Source organism: Perissodus microlepis, chromosome 15, assembly GCF_051167445.1.
Source record: "Perissodus microlepis isolate ML-2025 ecotype Zambia chromosome 15, ASM5116744v1, whole genome shotgun sequence".
Classification (NCBI taxonomy): domain Eukaryota; kingdom Metazoa; phylum Chordata; class Actinopteri; order Cichliformes; family Cichlidae; genus Perissodus; species Perissodus microlepis.
Window position 1 is genome coordinate 37,777,944 of NC_140475.1, and position 20,302 is coordinate 37,798,245.

General features: G+C 42.4%; 2 protein-coding genes across 4 annotated transcripts in view; one reads left to right on the plus strand and one right to left on the minus strand.

The window, feature by feature from the left end:
* mcoln2 (mucolipin TRP cation channel 2) overlaps positions 1-20,263 on the minus strand; it is a 39,502-nt gene extending 19,239 nt beyond the window's left edge. Inside the window, exon 1 of one of the 3 annotated variants that reach the window (XM_084952566.1) lies at positions 19,914-20,263. The gene's annotated coding sequence lies outside the window, so the exon portion shown is untranslated. Of the gene's footprint in view, positions 243-19,913 lie in introns of those variants that run through there. The other 2 variants (XM_084952568.1, XM_084952567.1) reach the window with 2 other exon arrangements.
* On the plus strand, positions 8,965-11,797 carry LOC146372653 (uncharacterized). The gene is made up of 3 exons (XM_084954142.1): positions 8,965-9,096; positions 10,484-10,528; positions 10,621-11,797. The coding sequence occupies exons 2-3, from the start codon at positions 10,489-10,491 to the stop codon at positions 11,463-11,465; spliced, it is 885 nt and encodes a 294-aa protein (XP_084810268.1). The 5' UTR covers positions 8,965-9,096; positions 10,484-10,488; the 3' UTR covers positions 11,466-11,797.
* Positions 20,264-20,302: the final 39 nt, after the last annotated feature.

A 20,302-nucleotide genomic window follows, 5' to 3' on the forward strand; every position in this document is an offset into this window, starting at 1 on the left:
GTCAATCCTAGATAATCGATTGCTTGTGTTGACTTGGTATCCCAGTGGTGTAGTTTTAATAATAGTGTTTTAGCCGCGAATGTCTGGTCAGGTTGTCAACATAGAACATGTTTGCAAAAGTGCTCAGATGTTTTCAGAGATTTCACTAGCTCTGCTAACAGTCAGCTGACAGAGTGCACTGAGCTCACAGCCCCGGTGTTCCAGCTTAAGCCAGACCTTCCCAAAGTGCGGGGCCCGCCCCCTAGGGGGGGCGCAGAACCATTGCGGGGGGGGGCGGGCGGGCGCGGTATTAAAAGGGGGGGAAAAAAACCAAACAACGCTTGGACACTGCTAGCACGGGGCGCCTACACAAACGCAAAGCAGGAGATGAAGCATCGCTGAATATGTTTCCAAACCAACTTCATTCTAAGCCAAAGACTAGAAAATATGGTGAAGCATATCTTCCCTTTGGTTTCACCTGCACAAGTGCCAAGGTAGGTCTCCCCTGCAGAATTGGTTTTCCCTTCGTGGGGAGCAGCGCTGGGCTGTTCAGATCACGGACAAACAGTATCCCACAGCTGTTTATGTTTTTAAACCCATTTTGCACAGAGAGGCATTTTTGGAAAATGTATTGATAGCAATGTTGAATATTATTACACAGGAAAAAAACAACTACATGTAAAATAATCACACCGTGACGCCTCTGCCCTCTAAATAGAGGGACAGTAACTGCGTGTGTATAAGTAAGCATGTAAAACCTGAAGATAGAGACAAAATACTGTTTATCTGCCCTTCTGCAATTCATCTCATGTAAACAATAACGTGGCGCACAGCGTGACGTGAAAAAAGGAACATACCTTTGACGTTGCGTGACGAACTCTGTATTCCTCGTCCACACAGAAACGCAAAATAATGAGTTTTAAAAAAATCTCAGTTTTCGGTGATTCGAAACGCCGTTTACGTGTGGACGAAACAGCTGTGTTTTCAAAAATACCCGTGTAGGAGTGGACGTAGCGTAAAAGAGTTAGTAGTTTATTTTCTTGCTACCTGTAATTTATTGCAGTTTACTTGTATTTGCTTAATTATTTACTAAATGTTTGAGGTGTCAAATAAACCACAAACGAGCAAAACAAGGCGCCCAGGAGGCTTCCTTGTCAGATACCCGAACCACCTCAGCTGGCTCCTTTCGATGTGGAGGAGCAGCGGCTCTACTCTGAGCCCCTCCCGGATGGCTGAACTTCTCACCCTATCTCTAAGGGAGAGGCCAGCCACCCTTCGGAGGAAGCACATTTCCGCTGCTTGTATCCGCGATCTCGTTCTTTCGGTCACTACCCACAGCTCGTGGCCATAGGTGAGGGTAGGAACGTAGATCGACCGGTAAATTGAGAGCTTCGCTTTTACACTCAGCTCCCTCTTCACCTGACGGACCGGTGCAGCGTCCGCGTCACTGCAGCCGCAGCACCAATCCGTCTGTCGATCTCCGGCTCCCTTCTCCCATCACTCGCGAACAAGACCCCGAGATACTTGAACTCCTCTACTTGGGGCAGGAACTCGTCCCTGACCTGGAGTGAGCACTCCACCCTTTTCCGGCTGAGAACCATGGCCTCAGATTTGGAGGTGCTGATCCTCATTCCCGCTCCTTCACACTCGGCTGCGAACCGTTCCAGTGCGAGCTGGAGGCCATCACCCGATGAAGCCAACAGAACCACATCCTCTGCGAAAAGCAGAGATAAGATTCTGAGGCCACCGAAGTGAAAGCCCTCCGCCACTTGGCTGCGCCTAGAAATCCTGTCAATAAAAATTATGAACAGAATCAGTGACAAAGGGCAGCCCTGGCGGAGCCCATCACCCACCGGGAACAAGTCCGACTTATTGCCAGCAATGCGAACCAAGCTCTTGCAACGGTTGTATAGGGATAGAATGGCCCGTAGCAATGGGCCAGACACCCCATACTCCCGCAGCACCTCCCACAGGACACCCCGAGGGACACGGTCGAATGCCTTCTCCAAGTCCACAAAACACATGTAGACTGGTTGGGCAAACTCCCATGCACCCTCAAGTATCCTTGAGAGGATAAAGAGCTGGTCCAGTGTTCCGCGACCAGGCAGAACACTGGACCAGCGGACAAACTCTCCTTTCCAGCACCCTGGCATAGACTTTCCCAGGGAGGCTGAGGAGTGTGATCCCCCTGTAGTTGGAACACACCCTCCGGTCCCCCTTCTTAAAGATGGGGACCACCACCCCGGTTTGCCAGTCCAGGGCTACTGCCCCTGATCTCCATGCAATATTGTAGAGGCGTGTCAACCAGGACAGCCCAACAACGTCCAGAGCCTTCAGGAACTCGGGACAGACCTCATCAACACTAGGGGCTCAGCCACCAAGGAGTTGTTTAACTGCCGAGTCCAGCGTCCTCCCCCGCCACCTGATCCAACTCACCACCAGGTGGTGATCAGTTGACAGCTCAGCCCCTCTCTTTACCCAAGTGTCCAGAACATATGGTCGCAGGTCTGGTGATACGATTACAAAATCGATCATCGACCTGCGGCCTAGAGCGTCCTGGTGCCACGTGCACTTATGGACACTCTTATGTTCAAACAAGGTGTTCGTTATGGCCAAACTGTGATTTGCACAGAAGTCCAATAACAAAACACCACTCGGGTTCAGATCAGGGAGGCCGTTCCTCCCAATCACGCCCCTCCAGGTCTCGCTGTCTTTACCCACGTGAGCATTGAAGTCTCCCAGCAGGACAACAGAGTCTCCAGGTGGAGCACCTTCCAGCACCCCACCCAGGGACTATAAGAAGGCTGGGTACTCTGAACTGCCACTCAGCGCATAAGTGCAGATGACAGTCAGGACCCGTTCCCCGACCCTAAGGCGCAGGGAACAAACCCTCTCATCCAAGAACCCCAACATACCGGCAGCAAGCCGAGGGGATATTAGAATACCCACCCCAGCCCGCCGCCTCTCACCAGGGGCAACTCCAGACTGAGACAGAGTCCAGCCCCTCTCCAGGAGAATGGTTCCAGAACCCAAGCCATGCGTAGAGGTGAGCCCGACTATATCTAGCCGGTACCTCTCAACCTCACGCACTAACTCAGGCTCCTTCCCCACCAGAGAGGTGACATTTCATGTCCCAATTGCCAGTCTTGGCAGCCGGGGATCAGTCCGCCAGGGCCTCCGCTCCTGGCTGCCGCCCGGCACACAGTGCACCCGACCCCTATGGCGCCTCCTGCGGGTGGTGGGCCTGCTGGAGGATGGGCCCATGTCCCTGTTAAAAGAAAATTGTACATAGTGTGATCAGCTACATGAAATGTGCCCTTTTTAGGATCACTAAGAAAACCACGTCTACGTGACTTGCCATATAACAACTTTTGAGTGATAAACTTATTTTAGCAACTAACAGCTTCCTCTTTTCTGAGAACATACAGATGTAGAAAAGGGGAACCTCAGCTCTGAGTTCTTGGAATAACTTTGTTATCTTTGTACACACATGTAACCAGCTTGTATAAATAAAGAACGCAGACAGTGACAGAGCGCGAGTCCGTGAGCATCTCTCTGCGAGTACGAGCGCTCTGTGGCTGCTCTTGCAAGTAAATCAACTGCAGTGTTTGTGTTTTCTAACTCAGTTGTCTCAGCTGAAGAACTGTTTGGGAGATTCTTAGAAATCCCCTGTCATTTAAATTGGTCCTTCGAGCCGGAGTGGAAACAACAGACGCGTTTCTGTGACTCCAATCCAAGGTCTGACTGATGCATCCTGATGTTGTGGGAAGCCAGCACCGAAGTCTGTCGACAGCCCTCTCCAGGTAGAGGAGAAAGTCCTGGGATGTGAATTCGGGTCCAGGCCGGTGAATTAGTTCTGGTCCACGACGCTGGGATCCAGCCAGACGACCTGAACAACCAGCAAAAAGACGACTGAGGGTGAGAAAACACTGTTTTGGTCTGAACCGCCGTAAGGTTTTTGCGCAATAGGTCTAGCCCGCCGCAAGGGTCTAAAGAGGTCTAACCCACCGCAAGGGTTTAAAGAAATAAACACGTGATAAATTATATTTAGACTGGTTTCAGAAGTAGCTGCAATTACTTCGTGACAAATTATTAAAAATGCGTGAATGTCTATGTCTATATGTGTTTTGGAAGTAAGTTGATTTCACAGCACAAATAAACTGCTGAACTACTTCCATCTTTGTGTATCCTGCAAAAGCCCACATACTGGTGACAAAGGGGAAAGGTTGAGTTCCGCCTCATAAAACTGACACGGCTCCGTGAATAGCGCGGAGTAGAAGGCCGTGTCAGCCACCACTCCCGAGTCAAGCGTGCCGGAGAAGGCTTTGCAGTTCTGTGAAAATGGGGAATCAGCCCACCAAACTCACTGCTGACGAGCAGTGGCTAGAAAAGAAATGTCCAGGCGCCGGACAAATCAGTGCTTGTAGATGGAGAAATCCTAAGAAAATAAAAGTCCCACTTGGGAAGGGAAATGTAGTCCTTCAGCGCTAACACATCTGAAGGAGGCTCTTTAAAAGAAGTAGGAGAGACGAAAGACTTAAAAAAAGAAAGGAAAACGTACTCAAGAATCACAATACTTCCTGGCCTGAAAAAAAAACCAAAGAAAAAAAGAAGCAGATAGGTGAGACGAAAACACAGAGAAAAAACAAGAGAAAAAAAGATAAACAGTCAGGAAAAACAGAACATAATAATCCCTCATCAAGTGAAAAATTAGAGATCAAAGTACAAGTTTAAAAAGGGCTGGATACAGAGCCAACTGAATACATATAAATACAAGAGGAATAAAGTGGGATAAACAAAAGGATAAATTAAATTAGAGCTTATCTCTAATGTATTCAAACTAATAATAGCAAGGATAACAACCTGTAAACTGGTATTAACAATGAAACATAGTTGGGATGACGACCATGCCCAGAATGAATAGAATGAATGAAAGCAGATAATTCACACGAAGACATATTAAATGAAATAGAGAGATGCATAAGGTATATTAAGGTTGTGTCATTGTTCAGCCAAGGAAAGTGTGTGAAAAGGAAAATGTCTCCAGCTTGGGAAAGGGTGAAACTGCAGATCACCCACAGCCCTTGATGGATACAAAATAAAATATCAATAAAATATTGTAATATACTATTGCTGTTATATATATATATAAAAAAGATAATAACATTAATAATGACATAATATTAATATGAAGAGGCACCTTAGTCAGTTATGATGTGAGGTGGATAATTGTTAGAAGTAGTCTGCATCAAGCTTAAGGTTTGCTCAAATTCAGTACAACGACATATGAGATGAAGAAAATACCTAAACTAATTAAGTGCATAAGAGGCACTTGACCTGCTTGAAAACCTGTCATCCTAGATGAGACATTATTGAGATATAGAGCACACCTATACTAACAACTAATAAGCTAAACCCTGTATACAACAGCTAAAGCTACAAGATTAAGAAGCTGAATTAAATATGTTGTCACTGCTAAGCTGATGAGCAAGTTACACATTTTTTTTTTTTTAGAGCAGGAGCTGCATGATATTAAAGCTCACACATGCAGCTGTCTGTGAGCTCAGTTTTTTCCTCACACTTCTGATTTGTTTCTGGCAGCAGCTTTTCTGTCCTGACTCATGTGTGCAAAGCGTTCATGCCATCAGCAACTTGTTTTTGTTTGTTTGTTTGTTTTGTTGGTTTGAAAAATAAATAAATTTGTGATCATACTTGTGGATCACAGTGACACATAATGATTAGGCATATGATTTACTAATGTCTAGTTTTAGAGCTGTGAGCAATGCATCCACATTGAGATTAAAAGCCTGGTGCATACTTTATATGAAGCTGCTATAGAAAGAATGGAACCTTGTGGGAAAATTTCAAATAAAGAAGTTTTTTAAATCCTACCTTAAAAGTTTGAAATATGTAAGATGTGTGAATTCTTTGAAAAAAATAGAAATGACCTAAAATGCCTTAAATAAAAATGTAGTGTCGCATCTACAAAAAAAAGAAGAAGCATACAGTAACTTAAAACTAGCATTACAGACAAATACAGTTTTAGCATTGCCTGACTATGATAAGCCTTTCTACCTGCATGTAGACGGAGGAGCAGGTTACATGAAAGCAGTTTTAACACAGGCATTTGGAGAAAAACAACGCCCGCTTTCGTTCTACCATGCAAATTAGGCTAATTTTACTCTAAGCCAATTTGTCCTACCTCACACATGCGAGACAGCTCTCATATGTTGGAATCTTACTGTCACAATCACACATTAAAATCGAGAAGTGTGGTCAGCTGAACCCGAGCACACTTTTGGCCACACCCGAAGAAGCTGATCCACACTGCTGTAAGCAAAAATTAGACGAGGAAACAAAGCCACGTGCTGACATTCACAGCACACCACAACCCGGTTTCACTGACATTTTTGCAGACGGCTCAGCCTCTAAAAATAGCCTAGGACAAAACTGTGTAGGTTATGCAGTAACCACAGCAGACAGAGTCATAGAAGCAAAACCGCTCACATCCTCACACATCAGCTCAAAGTGCAGAACTCACAGCAGTAATACGTGCATGTGAATTACACGAAGGGTAAGACATAAACATACACACAGACAGTCAGTATGTTTTTCAGCAGTACATCACTTTGCAAAAATTTGGCAGAACAGAGGAATGATTACATCTACTGGACACCCAGTACAACACGGAAATCTTCTGAAAACACTATTAGATGTAATAATATTGCCAAAACAGTTAGCGTTATGTAAATGTGCTGCACATCAGAAAGATAAATCAGAAATAACTAAAGGCAATAACTTTGCAGATCAAGCAGCTAAGTTAGCCGCACAACAAACTGTAGACACATTAATGTCTGCATCCGCTATGCAGATACCACTTGACGTCCTTAAAGATGAACAAAAAGCAGCACCAACCACAGAACAAAAGAAATGGTTAAAGTGTGGAGCACAACTAAAAGATGATCTGTGAAGGAAAACCAATACTTCCTAAGTCCCTACACAGAACAGCAGCATTAGTGACCCATGGGGTAACCCATGTGTCATCAGGAGGGAGGATCCAGGTCATTAATACACACTTTTACACTCTAAATGTCGAAACTTCAGCAAAAGAATTTGTGAGAACATGCATGATCTGTCAAAAACACAATTCACAAGGCAGTCTGAGGACAAAAAGAGGACATTTCCCCACACCACCTCATCCATTCCACACCATTCATATGGACTTCATTGAATTAAGTGAAAGTCAAGGCTCAAAATACGCTCTAGTGATTATAGACGTATTCTCAAAATGGCCAGAGATTTATCCAGTGAAAAAAAGCAGATGCAATCTCAGTTGCAAAATGCCTATGTAACCATTTCGTTCCAACATATGGCATCCCTACTCTGATAAGATCAGATAATGGGACACATATTTTGTCAATGATGCGATCAGTAAAGTCTCTGAAGCACTAGGATTCAGCATAAGAAACCATTGTGCTTATCACCCACAGAGTCCAGGCTTAGTGGAGAGAACTAACGGCACCATAAAACAGAGACTCAGAAAATGCATGGAAGAGACAGGAAGACCATGGCCTGAATGCACAGGCCTAGTAAAAATGTGGATGAGATTAACACAAGGCTCTCAAAAACTTACACCACTTGAGGTTGTTCATGGGAGACCTTTTCCACTATCCTTAGACAAATCTGTCAGAGAAGCAACTCTGGCAGAATGGATGGCAAAACTATTAGAATTTGAATGTTATGTTTCTTTCCACTGTGTTCCTGTTAATGATACACTACAGATTTACCCTAAATTACTAAAATATCAACATTTTAATGTGAGAATCAATTCTAGAACACAAATGACTGTATCGGAGGAATCAATATTTCAGTATTGATCCGCACATCACTAGCACCAGGCTCTGTGCTGGAAAGCTAAACAGATGCATGTGTACAGCAACCGTGTGTGAAAAGTGGTCAATAAAGAGAAGCCGTAAAGCGTGTTCATGCAAACATCGTCGGGTCTGCCGTGATATGTTTAACATGGGACTTTTGCTCCTGAACCTCTGCAGACCGGAGCTGTACGAAGTCACTTTCCTCTTTACGCAGGACTGTAAGCTGTCATCTGTGAGGTGTGAGCAGTGTTTGTTTTTATCATAGTTCAAGGTGTGGGATAGCTACTCAAATACATATGTGGAAGATCGACAATCAACAAATTAGGCATACTAGTAGACCGCTCTCATCAGAAATGCAAATAAATCTGCTCAGACATCATTAAATGTTCTATTTTCTTCAGATATTTTTTTTCTTGCGTTTCTCCATACTTGGCCTACCTGGGGTTGAAAGTCTCGACAGGGGCGGATCTAGAAAAATCTTCTTATGGCGGCATGAGGGTGGCAAAGAAATCAAATGGAGGGGAAAAATCAAAGCCTTTTTTTTTTCAAAGACATACGCAGGTGGTTACATATGGTTAAAATGATTCAACTGCAGTAAGTATGCACGTTTCTCATATCAATATAGTCCATAACTTGATTATTGTCTGTAGCCCACATGATTAAACACTTTAGTTACATAAAACATGTGAGTTTAGATTTTATCTACTGTATAGCCTGTATAATAAATTAATATGTAGCCCAATAAGTATAAAATCCAGAAAGCTACACAACATGGGGCGGTTCATTTACAAACACAGGTCTAACTTGAGTTTCACACAGTTTTTATTAGAAAACAATCAAATTGTTAAATGCTTAAAGTACACAAAATGTCAGAAATCTGCACCGTCATGAACAGAAATTTAAAGCTAATTTTTCGTGATTTGTTGATTAACCCTCCGAGGTCTAAATCCCACGTTGTGCACATCGACATCACAGATTTGTACAAATAAAGTTTATAACAAAGACGTGTTAAATATTAAGCTCTGGAAACAGCTTGGTTGTTGTTGTTTGGAACATGTTGTTTTGTTGCCATAGCGATGCCTCCAGGGAAAAATTAGGGATTTAAGCATGTTTTGAATGAAAACATCAGCATATGAACACAAAACTGAAGAGACACTGCAACCGTATGAAAGCAGACCACTATTTAGTGACATTTCGACGTTTCCCTGAGGATTAACTGCTCTGTAATTTACCAAGAACTAAAGTAAGCTCAAATTTCAGTTTATAAACTTAAGATCATTTACTTAAATATATAAAGCCTGATTTTCCTGCCTGCCAGGACAGTATTTATGTACTTTACATTGTGCAAGACTAGACTATATTTTCCATCATAGAGAGGATGATGTGGATCTATTATTCAGGAAACAAATGAAGAATTAACTATTTGTCAGCTGATGTAATATTTGACAAATTATACATAAATGAGAAAATGTTCTTAATCATATCTGAGTGACAGAAGCTCTTTTTAACACGATTATTTTCTTAATTTAGGAAAATAGAGAAGACTTAAGTTTCAAATTCAAATTCAAATTTTATTTGTCACACACACACAACCATACACAGTATGACATGGGGGTGAAATGCTTGTAGCTGTGCAATGCCCGACCATTTTGTTCTCAAACAAACTATTAGAATTTCTGAGAAACTGAGGCTGCGTCCACATGTACACGGCTGTTTTTGAAAGCGCAGCTTTGTCTCTGCATTTGGGCCTTTCGTCCACACCTAAACAGCAGATTGAGTCACTGAAAGGTGAGATTTTTAAAAACTCCTGCCAGGGTGGAGATTTTTGAAAACAACGTTTTTGTGTTTAGGTGTGGACGAGGAAAACGGACATTTACTCAGGCAATGTCAAAAGTGTGCGCCGCTGTTGACGTCACGCTGTGGCCACGTTAGTGTTTACATGAGATCAGTTTCTACAATGGCAGATGTAGACAACATACTGTGTCTGTTAATCTTAGTATCTGCAGTTTTTACACGCTGGCATATACACACACAGTTACTGTGCCTCCATTTAGAAACACAGAGGCATCAGAGTGCGCATCAGACGTGGCTTCTACATTCAACACAGACGCTCTCACAACCCAAATCCTGACGTCGGTTTGGAATAAATGTAATTTTAAAAGATTACATTTATGTATGCTGTATGCATTTTGTCCATTCCAAAGTTGTGAGTCTGTTCCAGCCAAAAAGCTGTCTTTAGTTATTAACATTTGAAACGATGAAGGCACGTGAAAGTAACACAAAATTAGCTGCTTTTCCAGAAAAAGACAAAAACTTTTCAGAAGTACGTAAGGTTTTGTGAGGTTTTCCCACCCAGGCTTCTAGACTTCTGATTGGCCAACATTTCCACACGGTTAAGATTTGGCGTGTTCTTGACAGCGTTTCAGTTTGTTTTTAGCGTTTACATGTGGAAGGAGATATTTTTTCAAAACTGCACATGTGGACTGGATTTTTTTTTAAACGAAAAAGGAAAACGTGCGTTTTCAAACATAGGCGTGTACGTTCGGACGCAGCCTAAAGTCATCACAAAAAAAGCAAATTCTCTGAACAGTTGAGGTTTACTGATCATTGTTGTTTTGTGTTCCTTGTAGTCAAAATGAGTGGAAGAGGAGATGGACCACACAATAACCGTAATGGTAAGCACATGTGCTCAGTCTTGAAATTGATGAAAAACAGATTTTCAGCAGATAGTTATAAATGCTAATTAAAAGATTAAATGATCTTGCAGGCCGACAGGGTAACCCACAAAGGTTTGCACATGGAGATCAGGAACCAGCTAATGAACCAGTTAATGGACCAGCTTTCGAGCCTATTGGTGGACTCCGGGGCTTCCTGATCGATCTTCATTTTCTTCTCAATGATATTTTTTGGAGGCTAAATGAGCTAATAGATGTATTAGTGGAACACTATGATGGTTACCTTTACAATGCCAATTACAACAATGTCAACATTCAAAATATGAATGTGAGGGACAATAATGCTGTTGTTGTTGTTGTTGGCATTGAAAATGAGGATTCTGATGAGGCATTTGAAGACTGTGAGGATGTTCACCAGTACATCCCAGAAGAGGATCCTCAGCCAGGTGTATCCAGGAGGAGGTCTAGAGAGATGGATGAAGAGGATGTGGAACCAAACAAAAGAATCAGATGGAGCGAGGAGTTTTCTGATGACGACTCTGACTTCTTCTCTGCTTGTGACACTGATAGCGAGGGCTGTCCTCATGTTGATAATATTGCCGATGAGGACATCAATCAGCAGGTAACAGAAGAAGAACCGCAGCCTGGTGGATCCACGAAAAGGTCCAGAGAGGAAGATGTAGACGAAGAAGAGCGTAACAGCAAAAAATCCAGGCTTGCAAACTCTGATTCGGGGACCAGCTCAGCTGTGTACGACCACTCTGAGAGCAGCAGTGATGGACTTTTTGAAGATGCACACGAAGAGCTTGACAACCATGAAGCTGGAGGCTCGAGGAAGCGTTCCCGAGAGGACTTTGAGGAAGAAGAGGAATACTTGCCTGTTTGCAAACTTCGGAGGTGTTCAGATGAGTCCAGCAGCAGCAGTGATGAAGACTAACACTATTTCTTCAGTATCCTTTTAGTAGGCTGATGGCCTACTCAGGTGACCCTGAATCCTCCATGCTGCAATAAGCTGGGCATACACTGTGCGATTTTTTTTCAGTCGCGTTATTCAGCTCCTGCTCAAACTGTACGATTGACTCGCAGGGGTGAGAAGTTTGTGCCTCCATCGCTTGTGTCCAGATCACACGCCGCACCGCCGTTCTACTCCGTCTTTTCGCTCTCATTTCTGCGTTTGCGCGTGGGCAGTGTGAGACGCTGCGGTGACACCCTCAGGACTGCCGACAGGATTTCAAACAGGTTTGATTTTCTTGCGAGCAAACGATTGATGATCGGGAGCTGGTCGTGAGGCGTTAATCGCTTCTCGTTACCCCATGTAGACGATGCACGACACACGATTAAGGCCAAACTTGGGACGACCCCCAAAACGGTCGCACGACTGAAAAATCGGCTCAAAATGGGCCAAAAAGCGCACAGTGTATGCCCAGCATTAGGCTGCCGGGGGATTCCCATGATGCACTGGGTGTTTCTTCCTCACCCACTATGTTTAATAGACCTCTCTGTACTGAATCGTACTTGTTATTAACCTCTGGCTCTCTTCCACACCATGTCTTTATCCTGTTTTCCTTGCCCCTCCCCAACCGGTCGCAGCAGATGGCCGCCCCTCCCTGAGCCTGGTTCTGCTGGAGGTTTCTTCCTGTTAAAAGGGAGTTTTTCCTTCCCACTGTCGCCAAAGTGCTTGCTCATAGGGGGTCATATGATTGTTGGGGCTTTCTCTCCCCTGTCTCTTTCCTTCTTTCTATCTGCCCCCCCCCCCCATCTGTCCTCTTAATCTCTTCTTTACAACCCCTCCCCCCCATTTTCATTTCTTCCATCATCTCTCTACCCTGTGTTCTCAAAAGTGAACACAGGGTAGAGAGATGATAATAAAATGATAACAATAAACACAATTGGCTACATTTTACATGTGTCGGATCAATGTCTTCATTTAAGTCTGTCTTTGTGTATAATATGCATACTTTACAGACATTGTTTGACTTGTTATCATTCAAGACCCGATGGAGGCGTTGGAGCTGTGCATGTTTAATGCTACGTTTCAATCAAGAAATGAACTTGTAGCATAAATGTCTACTCATCTGTGATTGTATTAATCGTTTCAGCTCCATAAATCAAATTGACTCAATCACCAAAACCATAGTAAACAAGTCAACATGTGTCAGACATCTGTTAATGTGATGTGTTTTTGTCATGCCAACCGAACCATCATAACACAGCACATAAGCACACTCTCATCCGTAAACACAGAGTGCAAATAGATCGCTTCAAGCGACCACAGACCGGATGTCTGAGGCTCGGGGCTCACACAGTAGTGCGTCCTTGACACAGCTGGGTCAGATAACTCTAGTGAGAACGCGTTTGTGTACCATCACAGACTAACACATGTACATTATCTCATCAGCAGAGGCTTCTATAATCTTACATTTCATGGCATTTGCATTCTACAAGCTTATTTATTGAGAAGTCTCAATAAAGGCATGTTTGTGCAGGTGCTGCTTTGTTGCACAGACACTAACTCACACCAAAATTCCCCCTATTCACTCTTCACCGTGCACCTATGTTGCCAACTTTTTTCAAGTTCAATCAGAGGCACAAAATAAGCATTCTGCTTCTCTTATCCTAAAGCGTCTTTAATCTTCCTTCAAATGCCATTCAGTATTACTTGATTCCACAAATTTAAACAACACTCTAATACCAAGTACGCTTGTAAAGATTCCCTAAAATGTTGGAAGTGTTTAGACATAAAATTCACAGAGGTTAAGGTAAGCTGTGAGAGAACAAGGGGTTTGGGGAAAACAACAATACTGAGGCCAGAAATGCAAAAGCATGTCTTTTTCTGGATTCATGTTCAGTGGAGTAACCTTGTGGTATTTTCTAAAGACACAGAGGGTATCGGTTTTCACCGGGTCTTCAAAACCCACAACAAACACACCTGTCGAGTTTCCAAGTGACAACAAAGAGCCATTTCAAATCTCAAAGCGGCTAAAAACCGCACACACCCACATTCCAGCTGACAAGCGGAGGATCGTTTTTTTCAGCTGGATGTTCGACCTGCCTTTCTGCCATTTCCACCCTTAAACGTAACTCCTCAGGTCATGACAGATAAGCAATCACATTCAAACGTCCTGGGAATATTACAAAACATTGCCTCCTCTCTGTGTTGACCCATCTTGTGTTCATTCGCATTTGTGCTCTTCAGAAGAAGAAAACAAAACAAACAAAGTTTTTAGAGCCAGCCTCCACATACCTCTATTAATGATCCTTCTCATATTTTTGGACCTCAACTGGATCTTTGAAAACCTCCCAGTGAAGTCACTGGGATCCAACTTATCCACTAACAGACAGCCAATACGGTCCAGAACGATCCCATCCTGGCCTTCACTCTGGTTCACCCCCTGGTCCTGATTTTGGTTCAGACAGTGGCCACTGCAATAATCTGAAGCACTGCTTTCAGCCCCAAGGCTGGTGGTGCCTTTGACATCTTCTAGAGACATGTCTCACTATTTGCTCATTAGCCAGTCTCCACAGGAGCTCACCGACACCTCGTAGGATATTGTCAAAATGTGGCCCTCCTCAGAGAAGGAAAGACAACCTTACATTGTTCCACAGAAGCCTCAAAAGAAAAGAATCCTTGTTCCAGACAGGTAAAACTTGAAAAGAGGAAGGAAAAATATTTAAAAAGGCCATTTTCATTTTCTTCATCACCTTTTTCCCCACATCTTGGTATCCAGTTTCCTTTCAGGGTTTATTCTCTTTATGTTGTGTTCATCCCGAGACACTGAGCTCATCGCTTTGTTGTTACACAGATCTCCTGAGAGTTCAGGTCTTCCTCTCAAAGCTCTTCCTCACAGTTGTTTAAGATTTTTTTTTTTTACTTTCTTATTTTATTTGAAAGCAGATTTCAGTTTTCTGTAAGATCTTTCTTCTCTTTGCGTGCCACGCTTCAACTCTCACATGCTCTCTGAGCGTTTCTGTCTATTTCAGACCTCTGAGGCACAGCTGTGTTTCTTCACTCTCAGGTGGTGAAAAATAAGGGAGGGAGCCAATTCCAAGGACGCAGCTTGATTGGGTGGTTTGTTAAATCTGGGTGGTTCTTTTATCCCCTCCACTCCTTTGCATTTTCTTCCTCTCTTTTTCCTCTCTAAGGCTACGTTCACACTGCAGGTCTTGATGCTCAATTCCAATTTTTTGATCAAATCCGATTTTTTTGTCTGCTTGTTCACACTACAAATAAAATGCGACAGCAAACGCGCACTAGTGTGAACGCTCAAAGCGGCCGCATGCGCAAAAGAAGACGTCACACACAACGCGCTCTGTTTAGACCCAGAGCAAACAATATTGTTTGACAGATGACCCTTAATGTAAAGACTTCGGACTTCACGTTTCCCAATTTTTGCTTTAAGTTATTTTGTTATTTACATAATAATGTAGATAACCTAATAATTATCCTTATTGCTGTTTTAGAGGAGCGGTGCTTCAAAGGATAGCTGCAGATTTCTGTCAGAATCTGCAGATTATGTACAAATAAAATGTTCACGTTTCTCCAACGTTGTCTTCCCAACAGTTTCACCGGATGGCCAGGAAGCGTTCGCGATGTCTTCTCCGGCGCTGATAATTGGCGTCTGTCTTGTGTCAGTGACGTAAAAGACGGATTTAATGCGACGTGACCATCAAACAGCAGTCGCTTTCTGAAACATCGGATATGTATCGGATTCAGGACCACATACGAAACTGACCCAGGTCGGGTTTGAAAATATCGGATTTGTGCCGTTCACACTGTCACACCATGATCGGATATGGGTCGCATAGGGTCAAAAAAATCGGATTTGATGCGCTTTCGCCTACAGTGTGAACGTAGCCTAACTGCCATTCCTTAACTGTGATTCCTCCCCTGAGCGTCCCTCTGTTTTTATCCAGTTTTATGTAGACTGCAAAGCTTTTCAACCTTAGTTATCACAACACTGCCAACAAACAAAGAAATGTGTCACTGCAAGTCAGAGGTGAAAGTTGAGCTGAGAAGACAAAGCGGTGCCATCCAGGTTCACGTTCAACATTCAGTCTGGATTGTAGAAACTACTTCCTCCCACATAGTGTGAGTCGGAGACTGTGCCACAATCAATTGTTTTTTGTGGGGTCTTTTATTATCATAGAATTAATTATTAATCTGAGAATGATGGTTATTTTAGACCCTATTTTTTCACATTTTCCTGCTGTGTACCTCTTACTTTAACCTCAGCAGCCCAAAGCAACCCCTTGTATTTCTTGTCTGATCAAATTGCACCATGTGGGACCTCTGCGACAGGGGACTTTTATCTAAAAGTTACATGTAAGAATCCTACATTCCAATTTACCTTATGAACAGTACAAAAGGATTAGCATTGAATTAAAAGTAAGTCACTAAATGTTAGAATTGGCTGGTTGGTGTGTGCTGAACAAAGCTGATACTTTATACATGCATGGCTTCATAAAACTGGTTGAAACAGGCAAAGTAACTGACATGTATGTTTACATTTACTGCATGTTTGGGGAGGGTTTAAACTGAGAGTGACTTCTCAGAGTGAAAATGAAACGTTCACTTTTAGCAACTGCATTTTCCGCATGCTTTCAAAACTACTTAGATTTTTGTTTTGTAATGTAAAAGTATGAACACCACACTGTACACTGAATACAAGGTTGTACGCAAAAGAACTGCATTCCATACATGCGTGTAATTATTTTTAGTAAGTGCTGGGGAAGTATCAAAGGCTTGATTATCAAACTAATAATTCATTTTTGTTGACTTAAAGTAAAACATCAAAGTGATTAAATTGATTAAAACAGCCTATATAAGTGAAAAGATGTGTCACGAGTTTAAAATTGATCAGGTTTAAAAGTTGTACCAATGCACCACTGCAATGACCATATTATGTCTGCCAAACCCCCACGACCCCCACCTCCTTATTGTGATATTTTGCCTCAGGCTTTCTGCAGGTCTTTGGAAATACGTTTTTAACTCATTTTCAGTGCGGCCCTTGTCTCTGACCATGTCTTTTAATTGTTAAGCCACTTCACACAAAACTACCATTCAAACATAAGGCACCTAACTCAAGGGATGAACTGGTGTTATGTCTACACATAAGACAACTTGCTAAAAAGAACTTTACATAGTATCTTCAGGCACTTTTCTTCTTAGCAGCCTGTCACAAAAAAATAAAACAAAACATAATTTGACCCCATTTCTTTAGTTGAATCGATGAAAATTACCGATATGAAGGCAGATGTGAAGGAACTATCATCTTAAAAAGAAGTGGCAGTATATAAAAATGTATTTATAGCAGATGAACAGTATCTGAAAGTCATGTCTTTAAGCAATAGAAAACAAGCCAGATCTGAGGTCCAGATCCAGACAGGACCTGAGAGATGCATCTTGCAGTTGAGCCACTGTTTGCTGTAGTCTCATCAGAAATGATCTGAGTGGAAGGGAAACGGAGAAAAGGCCACGGTATGTCAAACTGCACATAAACTTGACTAAAAATCAACAAAAGATGTTAACTACTCGGTGTGAATGATCGTTAATATGTAAGGAAGAGATCAGGAGAGCGGTACAACAGTAACTGTAAAACATAGTGGAGTCTTCGTTTTTTAGCATGACAATTATTTCAAACACACTTCTAATGCAGAAAAACACACAAAGCAACACTATCAGTCATGGATTCATCTCTACAGAGTCTGGACCTCAACATTACTGAAGCAGTGTGGGATCTTGGCAGAGAGCAGAATAAAAGGCAGCAACATCCAAAGAAGAGCGTTGGATGTCCTTCAAGAACTGTTCCTGAAGACTACTTGGAGATATAACACAGTCGTAGTTTAACAGCTGATTATCTTCCATCTGCCATTACCAAGCCCAAACACCGGCTCTACAGTGGTGCCCTCTAGAGCTCAAACGCTCTGCTTACAAATAGTGTTTCTTTCTGAGGAGGTCAGATTTGTTAGTTTGTACGTAAACAAGATTGTTTTGGACACAATTAGCTTTGCCTGCAGCTCAGAAAAGATAAAAACAAGAACTGAGGGCTTGATTTTAAAAACAAAATGAGACATTAAAACACTGATTACAAAAAATGCATCATGGCATTATATCACACTAGCCATTGAAGTGTACATGTAAACACACACACACACCACAGATGGCTGAGCAGTTACTTTCTGGCAGATTTACTTAAACAGTGGAAGGGTGGCCGTGCTCATCCACACCGTACAACCTTATTTAAGCTTCCAAAAATATATTTTGGAAACTTACAGCAATATTATACCGGATTAGTCTCTGCCATTCATGGTAAAAGTTGTCTGATCCACTCGTCATGAGCTCCTTAATTCTGATCTCTGTGACCTGTGAGCGGGATTAAAGAGACTGTCGACAAATACACGGTAAAGCTTAAAAGAGCTCAGCCATTTACACTGACGTGGCAAAAAACAGAGTCTCAAGTATCATAAAAGGGCTTAAAGAAGGCTTCTCTACAAAACTCAAGAAACTCTTGATAATAGAGGACCAAAAAGTTTTAAATGATACTCTCACATGGATAGTGACTGATAGCAAAGTCTTTGTTTGAATAGTCAATGTTCTTTACAACTAAATGCACAGAAACAAATGCTAATTCTAATTTTAAATAATAAAGTTTCTCTCAAAATAAATCTTTGATGATGCTAAAAGGTAATAAATGCAGGTTTTTTGCTCCACTACAGTGGTGCTGATGTATAAGTCAGTCATGCTACAAAGGCAATTGAAAGCCCCAGTGGGGCAGTGCATTATAATGCACCTCCATATATTCAACAGCAAGTACAAGAAAATTAAAATCTTAAAAAAAAGTTTTCAGATTTAAACAATTACAGAATGACTTCCTTAAATAAGCTTTGAATCTGTAATAACAATCCCTATCAGTACAAATGTGTGTACTGATGCGCTTATTTAAAAAGGAAATCAAACTAGACTGGTGTAGGGGAAACATGTTCCAAAAACACCAGTCCGGATTTCAGGAATTGTATACCGGGAACAAATTTAAAGGGATTAAAGGAACTTCAGAGAAGCGCAGTACTCTGACACACGTCAAACTGTGTGTGTGTGTGTGTGTGTGTGTGTGTGCTACTTGTAGCATAAGTCCATACACAGAACAATAGAGTTAACTGGGTCGCTCCTACTGCTGCTGTTGAACTGCTGATCTGCTGTGCACACTTCACCATAGGGCTTCTCAATTAATCGAATTTTAATCACGATTACGATCTGGGCTTTCAACGATCATTAAAAATGACTGAGCCGATTATTAGCCCCTCCCTCGTGCATTCCTCTCGCGCTGCTCCGTGTGGCAAATCGAGCGCACCTCTCTGCATTTCGAACACGTGTCACAACAATTAAGAGCAGCGGTCTCCAACCTTTTTTGCGCCACGGACCGGTTTATGCCCGACAATATTTACATGGACCGGCCTTTAAGGTGTCTCGGATAAATACAACAAAATAAAACTAGTACCGAAAAAAAGATTTATTCATAACACACATGAAAAGACCCAGGAAAACCGAGTAAACGATAAAAACGATAACAAAATAACGCTGAAAACCGATAAAAACCCTGAAAACTATACATTTCACACCTGAGCCTCAACTCTCGCGGCCCGGTACCAAACGCCTCACGGACCGGTACCGGTCCGAGGCCCGGGGGTTGGGGACCGCTGATTAAGAGGACCCGAGGGAAGCTCAGAAAGCTAGGCAGAAGTTATTTGGAGAGGAGAGTGACTGCCGTTGGTTGAAAAGAGAGGTAAAAAAACTTCAGTGGTGTGGAAACATTATGGGTTCGAGTCAGACGTGGATCAAGTAGACACAGTGTGTAAACTTTGCTACAGTGTAGTAGCTGCACCACAGAGCAACACAAGCAAAGTTCACTAAACATAGATGTTTATATTTTTCATTTATTTTTTATATTGCAAACATTTGCACTGTTATCAGTATTTGCACACTATTTTATATTCTTTTTTGACAATCTTTAAAGTCATTATTCAACACATTGTTATTGTTAAATAAATATCGTCAAATAATCGAGATCTCAATTTCAGTGAAAATAATCGTGATTATCATTTTTGCCATAATCGAGCAGCCCTACTTCACCACACCACAGTACACATCAGAAGGGCACAAAACCTCTATTAAATATCAATCAGATTTCAAAACATTTAAAACAGTCAGCAGGGTACTGCTGCCTGCTGTGATACATCCTCTAACACTGGCTTCCTCTCACAAAACATCCAAGCTGACTGCTTCTGGACATCTCAGCAATGAGATAATAACAACGGGAGACCGGATCTCTAGACAACACATTAATCCACAGCCCACAACTCTACATGTCTTCTCAATGAGGAAAAATACCTCATCAGTGAGGGGTCCAAAAGGCCCAGACAGGGTATCAGACGGGCCCCGAACTGAGAGACGTGCGTGTTTTCTCTTCCAGACGTGACACACTTTTTAAAAAAATGCTCCCAGACTGTAATCACTGGGAAGTAACACTGCTGCTATTTACATTAGCTCCCTCGCTGATAGCTAAAGTGTAGCGTAGCCATCACTGTTGATTGTTTATGAAGTCTTAATAATATAGCAGGCGTCGCTGTAATATCAGTCAACAAAGTGCTTGGTCCATGTGGTCAGTGGTTCATAACAAACCTCTCTGTTCTAGCCTACAAACTGCACTGGAAAGGCGGTAGCTGGTGGTCTGGAGATGTTTGGACTACAAATCGTCACTATAAGACTGCAACTACACT